Below are 21,061 nucleotides of genomic sequence, written 5' to 3'. Positions count from 1 at the left end.
GCTGGCGCCTCCCCGCCCGCCACCTCCCGCCCAGATCCGGGGGCGCCGGGGTCAGTGCCTCTGCAGAGGCGGGTCCGGGGTGCATGTTTGGGGGAAGGTAGCAGCAGCTCTACGTGCTGACCGGTTGCGCCTGCGTGGTTAGGGCCCCCCACGTTTTGGGTAAGCAGCTCCCCATCTGCACTGAGCCGGTCTCGGCCAGGCGCTGCCTTCAAACGCAGCCCAAGTGCTCCACGTGCACCTCTCCGACCCAGGATGGGAGCCCCTCCACTCCTAAAAGAGCTACGCGCGCGCCGCTGTCACTCGCTCCACTCTCTCTGCAAGCATATTTTGGGGGTGTGTGTGGGGGGAGGGTGTCTATTAAAAGCGGGAGCAGGGCCCGGGGACGCTTGCTCCCGAGCCGGTGCAGTTACCGTCCTAGCGAGCACTGCTGGCGCAGCGCAGCTAGCACGCAGGTCTTCCCGCCCGGCCGGGCTGCAGCCGCCCGGGGATTGGCTGCGGAGGGGCGGCCCCGCCCCGTGCCCCGCAGGCGTCGGAGGAGTAGAAGCGCGCAGGAAGGAGCTAAGGCTCAGCGTCTGGGCTGCAGGCTGGATGTACCTGGCAGGGGCAAGGTACAGCTTTTTGGTTCCCGGCCCCGGGCTGTCGGGCGGACGGTGGCGGGGACCTGGGCGTTGGGAGGCATTTGTGGAAACTGCACCTCTCATTTCCCCTCCATGGTGGCGGGGCGCGTGTTACCCCTCGGAGCTTGTCGCTTGCTCTCGCCAGGTGCGTCTGCAGAACTAATTTTTAGTGGGGTTGGTGGGTGGGAGTGGATACCAGACTGAATTTAAAAACTTTAAATTGAAAAACTTTTTAGCTTAAAAAACTAAACGTGCTGTTGAGGCTAACGCAATACGTTCTAAATCCAATACAAGCCAGGGGGACTGAATGATCCTGGCCACTCATTGGCTTCATTTGTGTGGGCGTTGGTTTGTGAGGTGGAGTGGCAGAAGAAATGCTTGCTTATTCCAGCCATTCTTGAAAATGTGCCTTACCTTTAAAAAAAAAAAACTTTATTGAGATATAATTTGTACACCATAAAATTCACCTGTTTTAGGTGTACAATTAAAAGGTATTTAGTATATTTACAGTGCAGCCATCACCACAATCTAATTTTAGAACATTTCCCTGTTTAGAGCATTTGGGGCGCCAAAAGGAAACCTTGTTAGCAGTCACTCCTCATTCCCCGCCGCCCCCCCCCCCCGCCCCCAGACCTAGGCGGCCACCAGTCTACTTTCTGTCTCTACAGATTTGTCTAGTCTGGACTTTTCATATAAGTGGAATCATACAATATGTGGCCCTTTGTGTGTGGTTTCTTACTGTAGCATCATGTTTTTGAGATTCATCCATGTTGTGGCATTTATCAATATTTTAGTCCACGTATATTGCCAGATAATATTCCATTCTTTGGGTATACATTTTATTTATCTGTTCATCTGTCAATTGATGATCATTTGAGTTGTTTCTTGTTTTTTTAAATTTAATTTGTTTTTGGCAGCGTTGGGTCTTCGTTGCTGCATGTGGGCTTTCTTTAGTTTCTTTCTTTAGTTTCTTTTTTTAGTTGTGGCCGGGGCCACTCTTCCTTGCGGTGCGCGGGCTTCTCATTGCAGTGGCTTCTCTTGCTGCGGAGCACGGGCCTTAGGTGTGTGAGCTTCAGTAGTTGCAGCACGCAGGCTCAGTAGTTGTGGCACAAGGACTTAGTTGCTCCGTGGCAGGCATGTGGGATCTTCCCCGACCGGGGATCGAACCCGTGTCCCCTGCATTGGCAGGCAGATTCTTTAACCATTGCGCCACCAGGGAAGTCCCTGAGTTGTTTTTCTTTTGGATATTGTGAACAATGCTGCTGTGAATATTTGTGAACAAGTTTTTGGTGGACATCAATTTTAATTTATCTTGAGTAGATACCCAGGAGTGGAATTGCTGGGTCATATGGAATTCTCTTTAACTTTTTGAGAGACTGCCAAACTGTGTCCCAAACGGCACCACTTTACGTTCCCACCAGCAATATGAGGGTTCCCATTTCTCGACATCTCAACACTTATTGTCTGTCTTTTGAATTATAGCCCTCCTAGTGGATGTGATGTATCATTGTGGCTTTGATTTGCATTTCCTTAATGGCTAAATACGTTGAGAGTCTTTTTCATGTGCTTATTGGACATTTGTTTATCTTTGGCGAAATGTCTATCAGGTGATTTGTCCACTTTTAATTGGTTTATTTGCATTATTATTATTATTATTATTTTGGCTACGCCGGACTGCATGCAGGATGGTTTCTCTGACCAGGGATCGAACCCAGGCCTCTGCAGTGAAAGCGCTGAATCCTAACCACTAGACCACCAGGGAACTCCCTATTTGCCTTATTATTGAGTTGTAAGAGTTCTTTATATACTCTTTGTCTTTTTTTTTTAATAAATGTATTTATTTTTGGCTGCGTTGGGTCTTCATTGCTGCACGTGGGCTTTCTCTAGTTGCAGCAAGCAGGGGCTACTCTTCGTCGTGGTGCAGTCTTCTCATTGCGGTGGCTTCTCTTGTTGTGGAGCACGGGCTCTAGGCGCCAGGGCTTCAGTAGTTGTGGCTCGCAGGCTCTAGAGCGCAGGCTCAGTAGTTGTGGCGCACGGGCTTAGTTGCTCCATGGCATGTGGAATCTTCCCGGACCAGGGCTCGAACCCGTGTCCCCCGCGTTGGCAGGCGGATTCTTAACCACTGCGCCACCAGGGAAGTCCTACTCTTTGTCTTTTTAAAAACACAAATAAGACACTTTTCCAGACCAAGCAATAGAGTGGAAGCTCATGACTTTTGAGTCATATGGTTTGAATTCAAAAAACAGGCTTCTCTATTTATGAGCATAAATTAAGTGATCTTTGACAGACTACCATTATGGTCTCTGAGCCTCCAGGACTTCGTCTGTACAGGGGGGTAATAATGGCAAGTTCTGAGAGTTTCCATGAGGATTAAATGAGACAATGTACATTAGCTGTTTAGTTAGCATAGCACCTGGCAGGCCCTTAAAGGCATCTTTGAAAGATTTATGCTGGGCCCTTGCTTGGGAGGTGTTGGTGCCCTCCCTGTTCCAGAAGCCCATAGGTTTTTCCAGGGATTACCAGGAAATTGGGAGTAACAGCCATAGCCTGATTCTGCCCATAAACCTCTCTATTTTTATTCATCAATACTTAAGCCTTTTAATTATCTTAACCACTGTTAGTTCTATTTAAATTTAGTTGCAACTAAAGCGGTTTCCTCCTGCAGCTGGGAACAATTTAGAGGACAGCGTTACTACTTTCTTTTAAAATTTAATGTTTTAATTTTTGTTTCTCCCAAAGTAAAGAAAAAAATTCCTTTAAAATGACTTTGACAGCCTTCTTACCTGCAGGAAAAGAACCAAGGGCTGATCTGTCATGCCTCTGCAATGAAGCCTCCATGAAAACCCAAAAGTATGGGTTCTGAGAGCTTCCGGGTTGGTGAACACAGTAGAGATTTGGGGACAGTGACGCACCTAGAGAGCATGGAAGCTCTGTGCCCTTTCCCTGTACCTTGCCCCATGCATCTCTCCCATCTGGCTGTTCCTGAGTTATATACTTTTTAAATAAATGGCAATCTAGTAAGGAAAATGTTTCTCTGAGATGTGAGCCACTCTAGCAAAGTGATGGGACCCAAGGAGGGGTCGTGCGAACCTCCAGTCTCTAGGTGGTCAGTCAGAAGCACAGGTGACTGGCGGCTGAAGCGGGGCAGTCCTGTGGGACTGAGCCCTTAACCTGTGGAATCTGATGTTATCTCCTGGGTAGACAGTGTCAGAACTGAGTTGCATTGTAGGACACCCAGCTGGTGTCTGGAGCAGTGCTTGGTGGTGTGGTAAAACTGCTCCCCCCCTACATCGGAATTGGTGACCAGAACCCTTAATAGGTTCTGGGGATTAAGATACGGACCGCTTTGCTGGGGGGCATGATTCTGCCTGCCGCAGTACCTATTCAGTAATGTGATGCTGAATGATCCTGGCATTCCTCTAACTGTGGCTGGTTGGCTTTGCAGGAGATCCTTTTGGAAAGAAACTGCAGCATGTAAGTTGTTCCCTTTTGCTGATAAACAAGCCTCCTTCCACCCCACAGCCTTCTGTTCCTTCTCCTCCTGCCTCCCAATGCCCAGAGCTTAGGAGTCAACCCCAGCATTTCTCGCCTGTTGATTCTGACACTAAATGTGCTGTAACAATTAGCGATTAAAAAGGTCCAGTGGAGGGCTTCGTACTTGGAACCCAAGTCTGGAGGGAGGAAGGGAAACCCTCTGTCAAGAAGCGGGTATGGAGGCTTCTGCCGGGCCCTGCTTGTTATGCCCAAACTCCTTCTGTTGGAGTTTGCCCTCGGGAGGTGCAATGCTAAGACCTGTGTTTGACAGGTCCTGGAGCAGCAGTGACTTCGGACCCTCTGCTGAAGTATTTGGGAAGAATGGAGTGTTGGAGAAACAGAAATTTCCAAGTGAGTTAGCTTGGGGGTTTGCTTGGTGCTGGGACGCTCAGTCTGTAACCTGGATCCTAATTAATCTACTCAGTTTCTCTTCAAGCATGAAACCTGAGATCCTGCCCTTGCTCCAGTCACCACGTTTCCTTTCACATGAGGGATGCATCCCTCTGCCACACACTGTGCAGACCCTCAGGCGCTGTTGCGCTGGCTGCTCCTAACCCCATACTTCTCTTTAATCCTTATCTCCTCCCATTTCACCCTCCACCATCTCCAAAGTGATCTTTCTGCAACCTAGCCGTGTTGATGTCACCTCTCTGATTAAACCCTTCAACTCCTTCTCACGGCCAGTGGACTCTGCTGAGACTGCTGTGGGCAGCAGTCAGCGATTTCAGCAGTTGGCCTGGCCTGCCTTTCTTCCTTCTGCTCTCACCACTCACCCACCTGCAGCGTGCGTCTAGCTATTCCTGACTCCAGGCAGCCTCCCAGACGCGTGCCTTTTCGAATCTCCATGCCTTTGCGTGTGCCCTGCCCTCTGCCTGGATTCCCTTCTGCCTCCCTCCTGCATTAACCCCCACTTCCTTCCCTCCTTCAGCTGAATGTTAACTTTGAAATACTACCCACTTTGGTCCTGAAACTACATAATACCCCATTGGAAGCGCTGGATTCCTGGTGTGCTGATGACTCGCTGTCCTCCCAACCCCCAGAGAGAGAGTACGCTCCTGCCTTGAAGGCAGTGATATCCAAGGCCAACACTTAACACTGGACCACTCCCATAACCCTGATAAGTGTCTGCTGACCGATTGAGTGCTGTATAACCCTTCACTGATCACGGGGGGCGGGGGGGGGGATGTTTGTAGGGGACTGTGTGTGTATGTTTTAACCTTGAGGAAAATGTGTCACTTATCACATGTTCTAACTCCTCTGAATCCTCTAGCCTTACACCTGCCTTCTTTTTGGCTATTTTTCTTCTTAGGATTCAAGAAAAGAGAGACACAGGTGTACGTTGGCAATCTCCCGCTGGATATCTCTGAGGTATGCTTCACTCTCTGTGAACGGTTGCTTCTTATCTTCTTTGGTCTCCCCCATATGACTTAAACCTGCCAGTAACAGTTTTACCAGTTTTAAAAGGTATTTTAGAGCTACGAATGTGCAAGCAGTCGCTGGTTGGTGACTCCGCTGACCAGCTCACAGCCAATTCATGGTTCGCCTTGGACTTCCCACTTTTAGTGTGGAGCATCCTGCATCCAACCATCCATGTAAACCTGGATGGGTGGTCACCCTGCTTATCGCTGTGAATGGAGGGGCAGCGGTGAGGCAGCTTCCCTTTAGGAAGGGAGCCTTCTGAGGGTTCAATTGCCGATCCTTTGGTCATAGGGAGCGGTGGGGTCTCAGCCAAGAAACTACACCCATTTCACTTTGAAATGCACCAGTTCAGTCAGTTGGCTGTGTACTTAGAGAGTAGAATAGAAACAACCATATTTGACCCCCGGAATCTTCCTGTCTATTTGGGGAGGCCAGACCACCAAACCCGAAATAATTATAGAACAACATAAGTACTTAAAATTTGTAATAAGTGCATTTGAAGTATAGATGAAGAGAGAACGGAAGTGTAATCTACTGATTTGAAGCATCCTCTGCCTTTTTAATTTTTTGGAGCATTTAAAAATTTGCGAGTAACGCAGAATAATGTGCCTGGGGCTCACTCAGCACGCTAAAAGATAACCTGGTCCTTGCGCTCAAGCTCAGTCTTAGATGAAGGATGAGAGAAACTAACTTTTGTGGAGCCCCTGCTGCATGTCAGACATTTTTCAAAAATGTCCTCGTCTCGTGCCCCCTTGCCAATTAGCTAAACTCAATCTTCTCTGCCCAAATTGTGCCGTATTGCTTTTACACCAGTTACTATATTTTAATTATCAGAGATGCTCCAGGAAATAGGCTAAATGCTTCATTAGTGTGGTTTTATTAAATTCTTATAATAACTCTGGGTGGTGGGTGGTATTTCCATCTTGGAGATGAGGCAGCTAAGGCTCTAAGAGGTCCCCCCTCCCCAAGTACACAGACCTAGTGAGTGGTCGGCCAAGAGTTGAGTCCATGTCCAGTTGCCCCCAGGTACCAAACCACATAATCCATAAGACGTGTAAATAACTCACCATAAAAAGAGATGAATCTACTATGTTTTTATCTGACAAAGAGAGAAGAACATGGTATTGGAGCCCAGAGAATAAAGTAATTCATTTTGACTCAGTGAATTAAGCCAAGAGTCAAAGGTGTGGGTTGGGGGATTCTTGGCATCGGAGAGAAGAGAGTACTGGGGCTGATTCCCCTTCCCCTTGTTGGCAGGCTGCTACAACCCATTATTTGACAGTGAGATGAGGGCAGGAGCCCTGCAGGCAGTTCTGCAGTGGTCTTGGGGAGGCGAGGCACTGAGAGGCTCTGCCACCTCTCTCCAGAAGACCCTGTTTTGCAGCCCAGCACCTGGGGCTTGCTTGGCTATGCTGACCCACACTGTGGTATAGGGGGCCTTTGATCCTTGCCCCCTTCGCGGGAAAGCAGCAGCCTTCCCCACGGTGCTTTCTTCTAACTTAACAAACGCAGACCAGTCTCATAGGAGAGGACAGACATGAGCTAAAGAAGTAGGTTTTTAAAAAGAAGTTTCTTATTTTAACATTAATGCTGGACTTCCCTGGTGGTGCAGTGGTTAAGAATCCACCTGCCAATGCAGGGGACGCGGGTTCGAGCCCTGGTCCGGGAAGATCCCACATGCTGCGGAGCAACTAAGCCCGTGCACGACAACTACTGAGCCTGCGCTCTAGAGCCCGTGAGCCACAACTACTGAAGGTCGCGTGCCTAGAGCCTGTGCTCCACAAGAGAAGACACCGCAATGAGAAGCCCCCACTCGCTGCAGCTAGAGAAAGCCCGCTCAGCAACGAAGATCCAATGCAGCCAAAAATAAATAAATTAATTAATTAAAAAAAAAAACAGAACAGAAAAACATTAATGCCTCATGAAGAACCATGAAGTGTCTGCGACTTTACCCTGCTTGCAAACCAACAGATTAGCCTGCAGCAGTTTCATGGCTGTTGGTAGAAGATGAAAGTCTTGGATCAGAGATGAAAGATGATTTATTATTCATAGCAATAACAGTAGCCGGGATTTTTTACTTTATTAACCTTTTTTTATTGAGATATAAATCACATACCATAAAATTCATTATTTTAAAGCATAAAATTCAGGGGTTTTTAGTATATTCACCAGGTTGTGCAGCCATCACCACTAATTCCAGAGTATTTTCATCACCCCCAAGTAAATCTCATACCCGTTAGCAGTCTCTCCTCCTCTCTTCCTCCAGCCCCTGGCAACCACTAATTTACTTTCTGTCTCTATGGATTTGCCTATCCTGGCTATTTCATGTAAATGAAGTCATACAACGTGTGGCATTTTGTGTGTTCTTTCACTTAGTATAATGTTTTCAGGGTTCACATGTTTTATAGCATGTCTCAGTACTTCATTCCTTTTTATGGCTAAAATATTTATACGGATATACCACCATTTGTTTATCCATTCATCACTGGACATTTGGGTTGTTGCCACTTTTTGGTTTTTATGAATAATGCTCTGCATATTGGTGTACACGTTATGTGTAAACATATGTTCCAGTTGTCTTTGGTATATACCTAGGAGTGAAATTATTGGGTCACATGATAACTCTGTGCCAAACTGTTTTCCAAAAGAGCTGTAACATTGTCACATTCATACCAGCAATATATGGGGATTCCAATGTATGGGGATTCCAGTTTCTCCACTTCCTTGCCCAAATCTGTTATTGTCTTTTTTTTTTTAAAATAAATTTATTTTATTTATTTAATTTTGGCTGCATTGGGTCTTTGTTGGCTGCTCACGGGCTTTCTCTAGTTTCGGCGAGTGGGGCTACTCTTTGTTGCAGTGCGCGGGCTTCTCATTGCTGTGGCTTCTCTTGTTGCAGAGCACGGGTTCTAGGTGCACGGGCTTCAGTAGTTGTGGCACACAGGCTTCAGTAGTTGTGGCACGCAGACTCAGTAGTTGTGGTGCGTGGGCTTAGTTGCTCCGCGGCATGTGGGATCTTCCCAGACCAGGGATCGGACCCGTGTCCCCCTGCACTGGCAGGCGGATTCTTAACCACTGCGCCACCAGGGAAGTCCCTGTTTCTTTTTTTTTTTTTTTTCTGTACGGGGGCCTCTCACTGTTGCGGCCTCTCCCGTTGTGGAGCACAGGCTCCGGACGCGCAGGCTCAGCGGCCATGGCTCACGGGCTCAGCTGCTCCGCGGCATGTGGGATCTTCCCGGACCGGGGCACGAACCCGTGTCCCCTGCATCGGCAGGCGGACTCTCAACCAGTGCGCCACCAGGGAAGCCCTGTCTTTTTATTATTGAGTTGAAAGAGTTCTTTATACATTCTGGATACAGATCTCTTATCAGATATATGATTTGGAAATATTTTCTCCCATCAGTTGTATTTTTAGTTTCTCTATAGTGTCCTTTGAAACTCAGAAGTTTAATTTTGATGAATTCCAATTTTGTGTTTTTCTTTGGTTGCTTGTGCTTTAGGTGCCATATCTAAGAATCCATTGCCTAATCCAAGATCACAAGGATGTACACTTATGCATTCTTTTAAGACTTTTATAGTTTTAGCTCTCATATTTAGGTCTATGATCCTTTTTAAAAAATTTATTTATTTTTGGCTGCATTGGGTCTTCGTTGCTGTGTGCAGGCTTTCTCTAGTTGTGGCGAGCGAGGGCTGCTCTTCATTGCGGAGCACAGGCTCTAGGTGTGCAGGCTTCAGTATTTGTGGCACATGGGCTCAGTAGTTGTGGCTCGTGGGCTCTAGAGCGCAGGCACAGTAGTTGTAGCGCATGGGCTTAGTTGCTTCATGGCATGTGGGAGCTTCCTGGACCAGGGCTCGAACCCGTGTCCCCTGCATTGGCAGGAGGATTCTTAACCACTGTGCCACCAGGGAAGTCCTGTGATCCTTTTTGAATTCATTCTTCTGGGTGGTTTGAGGTAGGGGTCAGTTTCATTCTTTTGCATGTAGATGTCCAGTTGTCCTAGCATCATTTGCTAAAAAGATTATTTTTCTCCAATGAATTATTTTGGCATCCTTGTTGAAAATCAATTGACCATAAATGTAGCAGTTTATTTCTGGAGTCTCATTCTATTCCATTGATCTGTATGCCTTTCCTTATGCCAGTACTGCACTTACTTACTGTAGCTTTGTAGTAAGTTTTGAAATAGATCACACACTTACTCTTGAACCCATTGGTTTGCTTTCTGCCCTCACCTGTTTTCTCAAACTGGTCTTGCTGAGTATATGAGTAACCTTCATGATGCCAAATGGATTTCCATAATTATGATAGATTGGATAACCTCTCACAAGATAATACTTGGAAATAGAAGCTGAAATATAGGAAATACCACTTTTAAATACATATCTGACTCCTAAGAAAGTAAGGAAAATTAATAGGGCCCCAAATAAGCAATAACTGAAAACCAGGAGAGTCTGGCCATTGCCCTAGGATCTGTGCCTACCTCAAAACCCAAAGAGTAGATTGGATTATAACAGCCATGTCAGGACGGGAGATGACACTCTGGGCCTATGTGAGGAGGGGAATGGTAACTGACATCCCCGCAAAAGCAGGATTGTTGAAGGGCTGGACCCTTAGTGAAAGTGTGAACCACAGAAACTTTGCTCATTGGCCCAGGGTGGTGTTGAGGAAGTTAATCTGTCTTGGCCTGGATCTGGGGCTGGTAGGGCTAAGCAGTCTCCCCAAGAACATGTAACAGTAGGCCTGATTTCACGTGACTTGCAGTTTAAATTCATATTACTTACAAGGTCTGGGAACCTTCAAGCTAAAATTTAACCTTTGATAAAGTTAAAAACCCAATTCACAGAAAAACATTTAGACTGAATGGAAGGAAACCTCCAAAATCTGATGAAGAGTATCTACAAAAAATACACAGAAAACATGGTCACTTGGGAAACAGAAGTATTTTAAAATCAAGAACAAGACATGAGTGCCTCTATCACTTCTGTTTAACATTTTATGTGATCTCTTAGCTAGAGCAAGTGAGAAAATAAAAAAAATAAGAGGTGTAAGAATTGGAAAGGAAAAAACAAAGCTGTCATTATTTGCAGATGATTGCCTAAGTTGAAGCTTAAAAGACTCTTGGACGTGTTAGAATTATTGAGAGTTAAGTTGGTTGAATATAAGCTAAATATACAAAAGTCAATTGTATTTCTATACAAGAGGAACAAAAAATACAAAGAGCTAGAATATAATAAAAGTTGTGCAAGACATATACACAGAAAATTATGAGACTTTACTGAATGTCATTAAAGAAGACCTAAATAAAAAGATGGATAAGAAGAATCAGTTTTATGATCCTTAAATTGATATATAGGTTCAATGCCATTGTGATCAAAATACCCAAAGGTTTTCCAAAGAACTTGACAAGGTGATTCTAAAATTTACATGGATCAGAACAGTCCCATGAATAACTGCACCCTTCTGAAGAAGAATAAGGGGGACAGAGAGGAGAGCAAATTTTCCACTGTAATAATGATGATCTTGATGTGGGTGCATTGCTAATAGTCAACATATGGAACAGAGTAGAAAGTCCAGAAATAGACCTACACATATATGAGCAGTTGGTGTGTGTAACCAGGTGGTATTGTAGATCAGTTGGGAAAGAAGGGACTATTCAGTAAACTGGTTCTGAAACATTTCATTATCCATACAGGAAAAATGAAGTTGGGCCTTAACCTTATAACATACATGGAATGGATTCTAGATGGATTAAGGACTTAACAATGTACGGCAAATATAATACTTAGGGACACAACTTTGATAGCTTTCCCTTTGAGATCGGGAAAAAGATATGGACACCAGGTATTGCTATTACTGTCAGCATTGTACAGGTGGCCTTGGTCAGTGCAATAAGCAAGGAAAAAGAATAAGAATTGGAAAGGCAGAAATAAGTGTCATCAGTGCAGGCGATATGATTGTGGTAGTAGAAAATCATGACCAGTTATCTGTATTCCCAGCTTGTACCTTGCCCATGAACTCTGAACTTGTGTATTCAATTGCCTAAGTCCTTATCTCTACTTGGGCAACTAATAGGCGTTTCACACTTAATGTGTCCAGCCTGCTTCTCCCACAGTCTTCCCCATCTCAGTACATGGCCCAAAACCTGGGAAATATTCTCGTTTCATACCTCATATGTTTTTCACACTTCACATTCAGTCTGTCAGCAGGTATAAGAATACACCTAGAATCAAACAATCTCTTGCATCAGAAGGGAGGGAGAGAATGGAATATCTCTTTAAATTTGCCAAAATTAACAATGGAAGGATAAAAAGGGAATAAAGACTGGTGACCTCTGGGGAGGGAAGGAAAAAAGGGTAGAAGGGAGAGGGTGGCACAATTTCTGAACTTACCTTGTATTTCTTTTTTAAATTTTATTTTTTGCACTCAAGATAGTTTTATTCATTGAATATTAAATCAGTATTAAAATCTCACCTCTTTTTAAAGGCATTAATAAAAATAAGACTTTAAGTTTTCTGCAAATAAAAAGTCAATGCAAAAAAATTCCCAGGGCTGCAAAGCCCTGCTCTGTTCTCTACTAAAGGGATTTCTAAACTGAGGCTGATTTCAATCTCAGGATTCTCCCTGGGGGCCCAAAGGGAAACAATCAATCAGGAAGGGCTCAGACTTTTCTCCCCTTGCAGACATCTGCTCCTGGGACACCCTCTTCTCTGTCCCTACCCACGACGCAAAACCTTGTATTATTGTTTTGACTTTAAAATATGTAAATGTGCCAGAGAAAAGAATTATTCCAAGTGACCTCAGAATATGGTATTTTGACTGTAGATCCTCAGTAGGATATACTACAAGCATAAAAAGAACTGCAAAGAAATCTTAAACTTTACTCAATAATTTTGTTGTCTGTAGTAATCCTGGTATTGTTATTTGAACCTGTTACATATTTAAAATAAGATACAATAAGTATTTAATGTTGTTAGGAATAAAGATTTTCAGCATAAGAGAAAAGATATAAAAATAAAAGAAATTAAATAAAAACTATCTGTAGCTCTTATATATGAGTTAGAATCCATGATTACAATGATTATTTTCCCTTTCAAAGATACATATCTTCTAACTCTGTTCATTGAAAGACCTTGGTACTCTAACAACCCAGTGGCATTAAGCTCCTACCTGCTAGATTTCTCACTTTAAATACCATTCCCCACTGAAAGGAACTAGGCCTTCTTAGGGAAATGCCTGATTCCAGGTCTGGAGCTGTTATGCCAGAAAGCTAGAAAGCTCTCAAAGGGTTTGGTTGAAAGGATGGGAGAGGTTGTGATTAGAGGTGAAATAACTTGTTTCTTGGAGCTATGTGCTGGAATGTTTGCAGATGTAGTGATGAGGTGTTCGAGATTTGTTTCAGAACAGCCTAGTGGTAGGGAGAGGTGTAGATGAAATCATGTAAATGTCCATGACTTAAGAATTTTTTTTTTCAGGCAAGGCTTTATTGGGGGTTCGTGCTGTAACACAAAGGAGTGAAAATAAGGAACAGGTGCCCTTGCTCGCTCCTTTTTTTTTTTTTTTTTTTTGAGTTGAGAATTAGTAAGTCTAAGTGATAGGTATATAGGGATTTGTTATACTATTTTCTATGCGTTTGAAAGTTTCCAAATAAAAATAAAAAAGCATAAGAACAAGGGAAAAGGAGGTCCTACAGGCCAAAGATGGGACAATTTGTGTTTCAAAAATACTAATGACTACCTCTGATTAAAACTACTGTGATAAAAAGCAATAATTTGTAGTAATACCTAAAGAAGTAATACCTAAAGAAAGCAAAGCTTGCTGGACACGTTGAAGGTAGCAAGACAATAGTTCATTAATATAAAACTTGACAATTAAAGGGAAAGAATAAGTGTTTATTTTGCTTTGCCAACACCAGTGCCATTTTCTCACCCTAGTGGATGAGAAAAAGTTCTTTACAGAGCACCTTTAGCTCATAAATGCCGAAGAAACGATAGAAAATCATCATTCTGCAAACCATAATAAAATAGCTGTTTCAGACAGTAGTTATCAGAGCATGGTAAATGCATTCGGTAAAATATTTTTTTTAAATACATTTATTTATTTATTTTTGGCTGTGTTGGGTCTTCGTTGCTGTGCGTGGGCTTTCTGTAGTTGTGGCGAGCGGGGGCCACTCTTCGTTACAGTGAGTGGGCTTCTCATTGCGGTGGCTTCTTCTGTTGCGGAGCAGGGCTCCAGGCTCATGGGCTTCAGTAGTTGTGGCTTGAGGGCTCCAGAGCACAGCCTCAGCAATTGTGGCACATGGGTTTAGCTGCTCCGTGGCATGTGGGATCTTCCCAGACCAGGGATCGAACCCGTGTCCCCTGCATTGGCAAGTGAACTCTCAACCACTGTACCATCAGGGAAGCCCAATTAGGTAAAATATTGATGGGCAGTTTTAATCAGGCTGTTACTATCTGAATTTGTTGATTAATTTAGCATCACTAAAAGTAAGACAACCAGATACAAGCCTCCTAAAGTGATATAATTTTATTGAAGAGTATCACACCATCTATAAAGTGTTCTAGCCAAAAATGTAAATAATAGCATGAAAGCAGCCATAGACAATAAGTAAATGACTGTGCATGGCTGCATTCCAGTAAAACTTTACTTACAAAAAGGGTGGTAGGTTGGATTTGGCCCAAGGCTGTGGTTTCCTGACATCTGCTATTGAAGGTACAAAAATATGGGAGTTTTCTCCTTTATTTTATTATTTATATATCTATGTATTTTTGGCTGTGCCCCACGGCTTGTGGGATCTTAGTTTCCCGACCAGGGATTGAACCTGCGCCCTCGGCAGTGAAAGCGCGGAGTCCTAACCACTGGACTGCCAGGGAATTCCCTCTTTTATTTTAATTATGGTAAAATTTGACAAGAAGAAAGGTATGGTTTTGCATGATATCATGAAATGAATGTAGGATTTAAAGTTAGAAGCCTTGGGTTCAAATCCTGACTCTAAATTGGCTGTGTAATTTTAGGGCAGTCACTTAACCTTTCTGATCCTTATTTTATGCTTCTGAGAATGAGGACAGTAATAATGTACACTTCACAGGGTGGTTTTAAAGATCAAATGGAATAAGGTATGTGAAAGTGCTTTATAAACTGAAAATGCTAAGCACATATCGCTTGTTCTCACAAATTGCTTGTTGCTCAGCATCTTCTAGATTCATCTGTAATAAACATTAAATATTTAAAAGTAAAAGCAAACTAGAAAATTTGAATTTAAATGTAATATAAATACGAAGACTGAGAGAAATGAGCTATACATTATGCATTTCTCTTTTCCGAAGCCAACAAAGTGACTTTAGATTGGTAAAAGCTGCTTTTAACAGAAGATGGTATACATATATTTTTCCAGAGTTGAATTTTCTAGGGAAACATTGGTTTTCATCACAGGTGTGGGATGTATAGTGGTAACGTGCTGGTGGGGGAGCTGAGGAAGGAGGAAGTGGAGAAGCGCAGGTAGGTGTTGACAGGGAGGCCTTTGCGGTGGGCAGCAGGAGCGCATCCGTGACCTGCAAGAAAGCATTTTCAGTAGAGCAGGAACATGGCGAAACTGCAGGCAGCCGGGAGGGAGTGGGCGGGGAGGAAACGGAGGCATTAAGCGGACACGGCTCTTTCTACACCTTTGGCAGAAAAGTGAAAAAATAGGGTGTTGCTTAAAAGGGCATCAGGGTTGGGTAGATGCTATCTCAGAAAAGGGAGGGCAGCCAGGGGAAGGAGTGGGACCAGGGTCCACGGGGAAGGGAGGCAGCCTGAGGGCAGGCAGGAGGGAGAGTTGAGAGTGGGATGGAGAAATGTCCAGGGACGGGAGGTGGCCATATACCCGGCCAGTGGAGGCCAGGCTGCAGTGAGCAAAGTGGGGAGGGGAGCCTTGCAGAGAAGGGCGTGGTGGATATGAGAGCTCCCTCAGAGGGTGACCAGCGATGGTGTGTCCTCCCTCAGTGCACTGCCCACTCTGGGCTTTACTTTTACCCTCAGACTTCACTCCGCCCCATCTGTTAGAGATCACGCATTTACAAACTATAAGCTCCTTGAGTGCAAGGCTTATGTCAAATTCAAATCAGTATCTCCTGTAACACTCAGCATAACGCTGTGTGTAACCCATGTTTGCTGAATGTCTGTAGGACGTGTGAGGGAAGAAATGAAGGGAAATTGCCACGAATACAGGACTGAGTCAGCAGGGGCAGTTGGCCTTGCATGGTTGGTTTGGTTAAAGCAAGCCTCCCCACCTAGGTAGCGATGAAAGGGAGATAGCCTACATTCCTAATAAATTAAAAGTCACTTCCTCCTGGGAGCCCACCGTCTCCAAATTTGGGTTAGATGCCCATACTGTGTGCTCCCGGAGGCATGTGTACTTCCTCATTGTGGCATTTTGCACCCTCTGGTGAAATGGTCTGCTTACTTGATGGACTCGTCTGTACCCCACACGTCTGTTGAGCTTCAATTGAAGGCAGGGCTCATATCTTTCTTGTCTCTGTATTTGCATCACTGAGCACAAAGCCTGGCACACGCTCAGCACGTCATAGGTTCTCATTAAGTCTGTGTTCAATTGATTACAGATTAGCTGATTGGGGATCTGAAACATTGAGAACTGATTGTAAGTATTGTCTCTGGGTCTCTTTCTCTTTTAAACCCTGCCATTGTAGGAGGAAATTCGGTGCCTTCTAAAGGACTTCAACCCTCTCCATGTCCACAAAATCCAGAATGGCTGCAAATGGTAATGACTGTTCTTCCTTTGTTTTCTTTGGGAAGCAACTCCTTTCCTCTTTGTCCATTTTGCTGATGCACTGATGTTACAGACTAGCTCAACAACTCCCAAAGCCACACCCACTGCGACTTGGCAGAGTGACATTTGGGAAACCCCCTTTCCACGTCCAACCCTCTGACTTGGCAGCTAACGCTGCCTTATCCATACAGCCTTGGTTTGGAAGTCCAGAGACCTGGGTTTGCTTTTGGTCATGTCCTTGCTCTGGTTTCTGACTCGAGGCAAGTTACTGTACCTCCCTCAGCCTTGGTTGCCCCTGAAATCTGGACCTACTCATATTTTCCCTTTCTTATTTTCCAGGCAGTAAAAGGGCTTTGAAATTTTGTGGGGAGTGGCGTGAAGGAAGCCCAGAGCCGTGCCCTATGTTATACGGTGATAGGGTCAGCATGTGTCTCCTGATCCCCAGGACACCCAGGACAGGCTGTCCCACTGCCCATCCCAGCCCAAATGTGGATGTCACTGTGGCCTCCTGGTGTGTTAGTGTCAGCCCAGCTCCTCTCCTGTCCCCACAGAGGGGAGAGGAGACTTTTCCTAGGCTTGGGCTTGGTGCCCTCCTGTGGCTCTGCTCTGAGCCAGGCTCAGAGCTGCCCTCTCTTTCCTTTGCAGCTTCGCATTTGTAGATGTGGGCTCCATGCAGAAAGTGGCGCTTGCGATCCAGGAGCTGAATGGCAAGCTCTTCCGCAAACGAAAACTGTACGTGAATTCCAACAGGTCTCCCAAGAGGACCCTTGATGTGACTGAGTGGACCCAGGAACTGCTGGTAGGTGTCTGGCCTCTCTGTGCTCTGGTTTGCTCTGTGCTCACTCTTCAGAGCTTGGCCGACTTTGCTTTCTGGACTTTCCTCCTCCTTCCATCCCAGTCGTACTGTGGACAGAGCAGGGGCTGGGATGAAATTTGGGAACTTTTATGACCTTTAACGGTTGGAAGCAAGGTTAGTATGGAAAACTTGGAATTTTGAAATGAAAGGAAGGCTGTATTCTTAGCAAGGACAAAAAAAGGGTTATTAGGCAATTCAGTCAGGGCTTTTTCAACGTGGGTTATGGAAATTGAGGCTTTTACTTGTTTAACGTAGCAGACATTAATCGAGTATCTGTTGTTTGCACAGCCTTGTTCTGGGTGCTGGTGTGAGGGTAAGTAAGACAAAAGTGAATAAAATCTGGTCCTTCCTGGCAGGAAGACAAATGTGAGGTATTGCAAGGGGAGAGTTAATGGTGGGTTAGCGCCTGGTGGGGGCTGCCTTTGTGGACAGAGACGAGAAGGCCCGTAACTAAGCCCTGGGAGCTTCCCTCCGGTGAGGTGGGCCCGTTCTCGGTAGGTAAAGGTGAACCAGGAGCAAAGCATCTCACTTCAGAGCCTGAATTGTTAGCGATTGAGTTGTTCTGATTTCCTCATATATACAGCCGACAGTGACTTAAACAAGTTAGCTATTTGTTTTTCTTTCCTGTAGAAGAATTCAGGAGGTAAGGAGTCCAAGGTTGGTATGGGCACTCCATGGTGTTATCAGAGTTCCAGGCAGGAAGAAGGGGAGAGGCAGAGGGTGGAGAGGCTGTATCCTCATAAAAGCTGCATTCTCAGAAGCCTGACCACAATTCTACTCCTGTTGTGCTGGAGAGAACTACAACTGGTGACCTTCAGTGCAGAGGAGGCTGGAAAATATAGCTTATTTTAAAATAGGTACATTGTTGCTAAACTTGTCAGCAAGGGAAGGGAGAATGCCTGTTGGCAGGCAGTTAACAAGGTCAGCCATTGCTGCAGAAGCTGGAGATGGGAGTTGAGAGGTGGATAGGAATCACCACAGTAAGATTGTCAGAGGTGGCTCCCCTTGCTAGTCCAAACTATTCTCTTTCCCTTCTCCTGAAACTCTAGCTCTTGGAAGGGCAGGCTGTCAGATTATGCTATGTACTGACCTTCTTGGTTGCAGTCATCTGCCATTCTCGCTGTCATGCTCCCCTGATAACTTCAGCTTCTGACTCACTGTCTTTCTCTCTTACTGACACTCACATTGTGTCCCTGTGAATGATCTAAGAGCCTGGCCCCTTATTTCTAGAGCATTTATCTTTAATGATCTTTTCTTCCACTCAGTCACAGTTTCCCATTCCCTGAGTTATATCTCAGACCTTGTCATTGCTCATAACCGAACATCTCCAAAATATCCATTTCGAGCATCCCACTCTGCCCCTGTCGCCTTCTTTGCAGCTCTCTTACTTTGGAGGAGCAGTTCTCAAACTTGAACAGCGTCAGAAACACTGCTGAGCTTGGGAAACAGCTTGCTGAGCCTCACCTGCAGAGATACTGATTGAGTGCATCTGGGGCAGGGCCTGAGACTTTTCACAAGTGCCAGGTGGTCCTGGGACCACATTTTGAGTAGCAAGGCTCTAAAGCCCCCAGTCTAATGATTAGACACACTGGGACCCAAAATCCACTGCCTCACCATTTCTTCATTATTCAACACTCTTTGCTCCATCACATCCCTTCTTAGCTTAGATTCCGTAGTTATAACTACCTTAGTTCAAACGACCTGAATTCCCTTAGCTTACTAGGTCATATCTTGCAAAACCCCTCTCTCAGTTGAACCCAGCCCTCAATCTCTCCTGAAGCTGCCCTGTGAGCCGCTGAAGATATTCACACCACCTTGCCAACTGCTCTCAGTATAGGTATGGCCACAGCTTCCCCACTCTTTCCAACTGACCTGTATTGGAAATCTCTAATCGTTTCTGCTGTTATGTCCAATCTGCTATTAAGCCCAGCTAATGCATTTTTCATTTTAGATAGTGTAGTTTTCAACTGCCGTTTGGTTCTTTTTTCCCCATTTCTCAGCTGAACTCTTCCATCTTTTCATCCATTTTGTTTACCTTTTCTTCCATGTTCTTTAACATACTTACTGTAGTTATAAAATCATTTTCTGCCAATTCCAACAGCTGGGTCATTAGTGGCTCTGCTTCTAGTGACATTTACCTCCTTGCTTAAGGGTCAAGACTTCTTACAAATATGGTAATTTTTGATTGTATGTTGGATATTATGGATGTTGTATTGTAGAGACTTTATATTATGTTCTCTAAATAGTGTTGATTATTTTTTCCTAGCAAAAATGGAACACTAGCTGGCCTTCTGATCTTATTAAGGTTGGTTTTCTTTGTTCGAATTAGTATACTTCAGTTTGAGCCATAGTTTTTGGGCAAAATCCTTTTCCTAAGGGTGAGGGTCTCAGGGTGCTTACCAAGGTCTCTGCACTCTGGCCGGGTCGGAACTCTGTTGTCTCCCCAGCACCGTGAGATCTTTGATTCCTGTATTCCTCTCTTAGCTCCCTGTCCTCTACCTTCTACAGCAGCTCTTCTCTCGAAGGCCTCCCAGAACTTGCCCTGCACACGGGCAGCCTAGGATTCGGCCAAGGACCTGGGGTCAGCCTCTAGATCTCTGGGGCTTTTCTCTGACTCCTTTCTCTCTGGTACCCTGTCTCACAAATTCCTGGCACCAAAACTCTTATCTGGGTTTCTTCTGCCCAGGAAGACTGCCACTGACTGCCCAAGCTCTGCTTGCCTTTGCTGTGGTTTGGGAAAATGTCCAGAGTAAATGTGGGCTCACCGGCTGTGCTTTCCTTTTCTCAGGCAAACTGCTCTCTGCTACCCAGTATCATTAGCCTGTGCCAGAAACGGTTAATTCATATAGTTCATCCAGTTTTAGGGTTATTTGGGACGGGCGAGTACTGTCATGCCAGAACCAGGTACTAGAAAAGGGTGTTAAGAGGCTCGCCTTCTTCCTTTTGGGATGGCTATCATTTCTCAGGAACATTCCCAGTGCTTTTGCATTAGAAATAAGTAACCAAAAGATGAACACTAATCTCCATACATCTGGAAATCTAAAAACATATTCCTAAGTAAACAACACATGGGTCAAAGAAGAAATCATAAGAGAAATTTAAAAGTACTTAGGAGACTTCCCTGGCCGTCCAGTGGTTAAGACTCCACACTTGCATTGCAGGGGACACGGGTTTAGTCCCTGGTCGGGGAACTAAGATCCTGCATGCTGCATTGCACAGCCCCCCCCAAAAAAAAGTACTTAGAACTGAACGATAAGGAAAGTTTTTCTCATCAAAAGTTGTGGGATAGGGCTTCCCTACTTAACTACTGGTGGCACAGTAGTTAAGAATCCGCCTGTCAGTGCAGGGCACATGGGTTTGAGCCCTGGTCCAGGAAGATCCCACATGTCTCGGAGCAACTAAGCCCGTGCACCACAACTACTGAGCCTGCAGTCTAGAGCCCGCGAGCCACAACTACTGAGCCCACATGCCGCAACTACTGAAGCCTGCGTGCGTAGAGCCCATGCTCTGCAACAGGAGAAGCCCCCGCAATGAGAAGCCCGTGCACTGCAATGAGGGTAGCCCCCACTTGCCGCAACTAGAGAAAGCTGGCGCTCAGCAACAAAGACCCAACGCAGCTAAAAATAAAATAAATAAATTTATATATAAAAAAAAGTTGTGGGATACAGCGAAAGCAATACTTATAGGGAACTGTATAATATTGAATGCTTAAATGAGCAAAGAAGACAGGATGAAAATAAATGAGCTTAGAGTTGATTGAAGAAGTATATAAAAAGTAAAAATAAACCCAAATAAGGAACAGACAAATTTTTTTTTTTTTTTTTTTGGCGGTACGCGGGCCTCTCACTGTTGTGGCCTCTCCCGTTGCGGAGCAC

At 45.0% G+C, this 21,061-nt stretch overlaps 1 protein-coding gene across 6 annotated transcripts in view; it reads left to right on the top strand.

Annotated features, from left to right (window-relative positions):
* TDRD10 (tudor domain containing 10) overlaps positions 1–21,061 on the top strand; it is a 97,226-nt gene that overhangs the window by 43,140 nt on the left and 33,025 nt on the right. For 2 of the 6 annotated variants that reach the window (XM_060137748.1, XM_060137719.1), the window contains exons 1-6: positions 182–608; positions 4,063–4,091; positions 4,423–4,502; positions 5,461–5,519; positions 16,251–16,321; positions 16,976–17,129. In XM_060137748.1, the coding sequence (XP_059993731.1) occupies positions 4,090–4,091; positions 4,423–4,502; positions 5,461–5,519; positions 16,251–16,321; positions 16,976–17,129 (366 nt within the window). In that variant the 5' untranslated portion in view covers positions 182–608; positions 4,063–4,089. The other 4 variants (XM_060137727.1, XM_060137759.1, XM_060137735.1 and 1 more) reach the window with 4 other exon arrangements.

The sequence above is a fragment of the Lagenorhynchus albirostris genome, chromosome 2, assembly GCF_949774975.1.
Source record: "Lagenorhynchus albirostris chromosome 2, mLagAlb1.1, whole genome shotgun sequence".
Classification (NCBI taxonomy): Eukaryota; Metazoa; Chordata; class Mammalia; order Artiodactyla; family Delphinidae; genus Lagenorhynchus; species Lagenorhynchus albirostris.
Note: the sequence above shows the minus strand (reverse complement) of the source record. Positions and strands in the feature narration are given on the sequence as shown.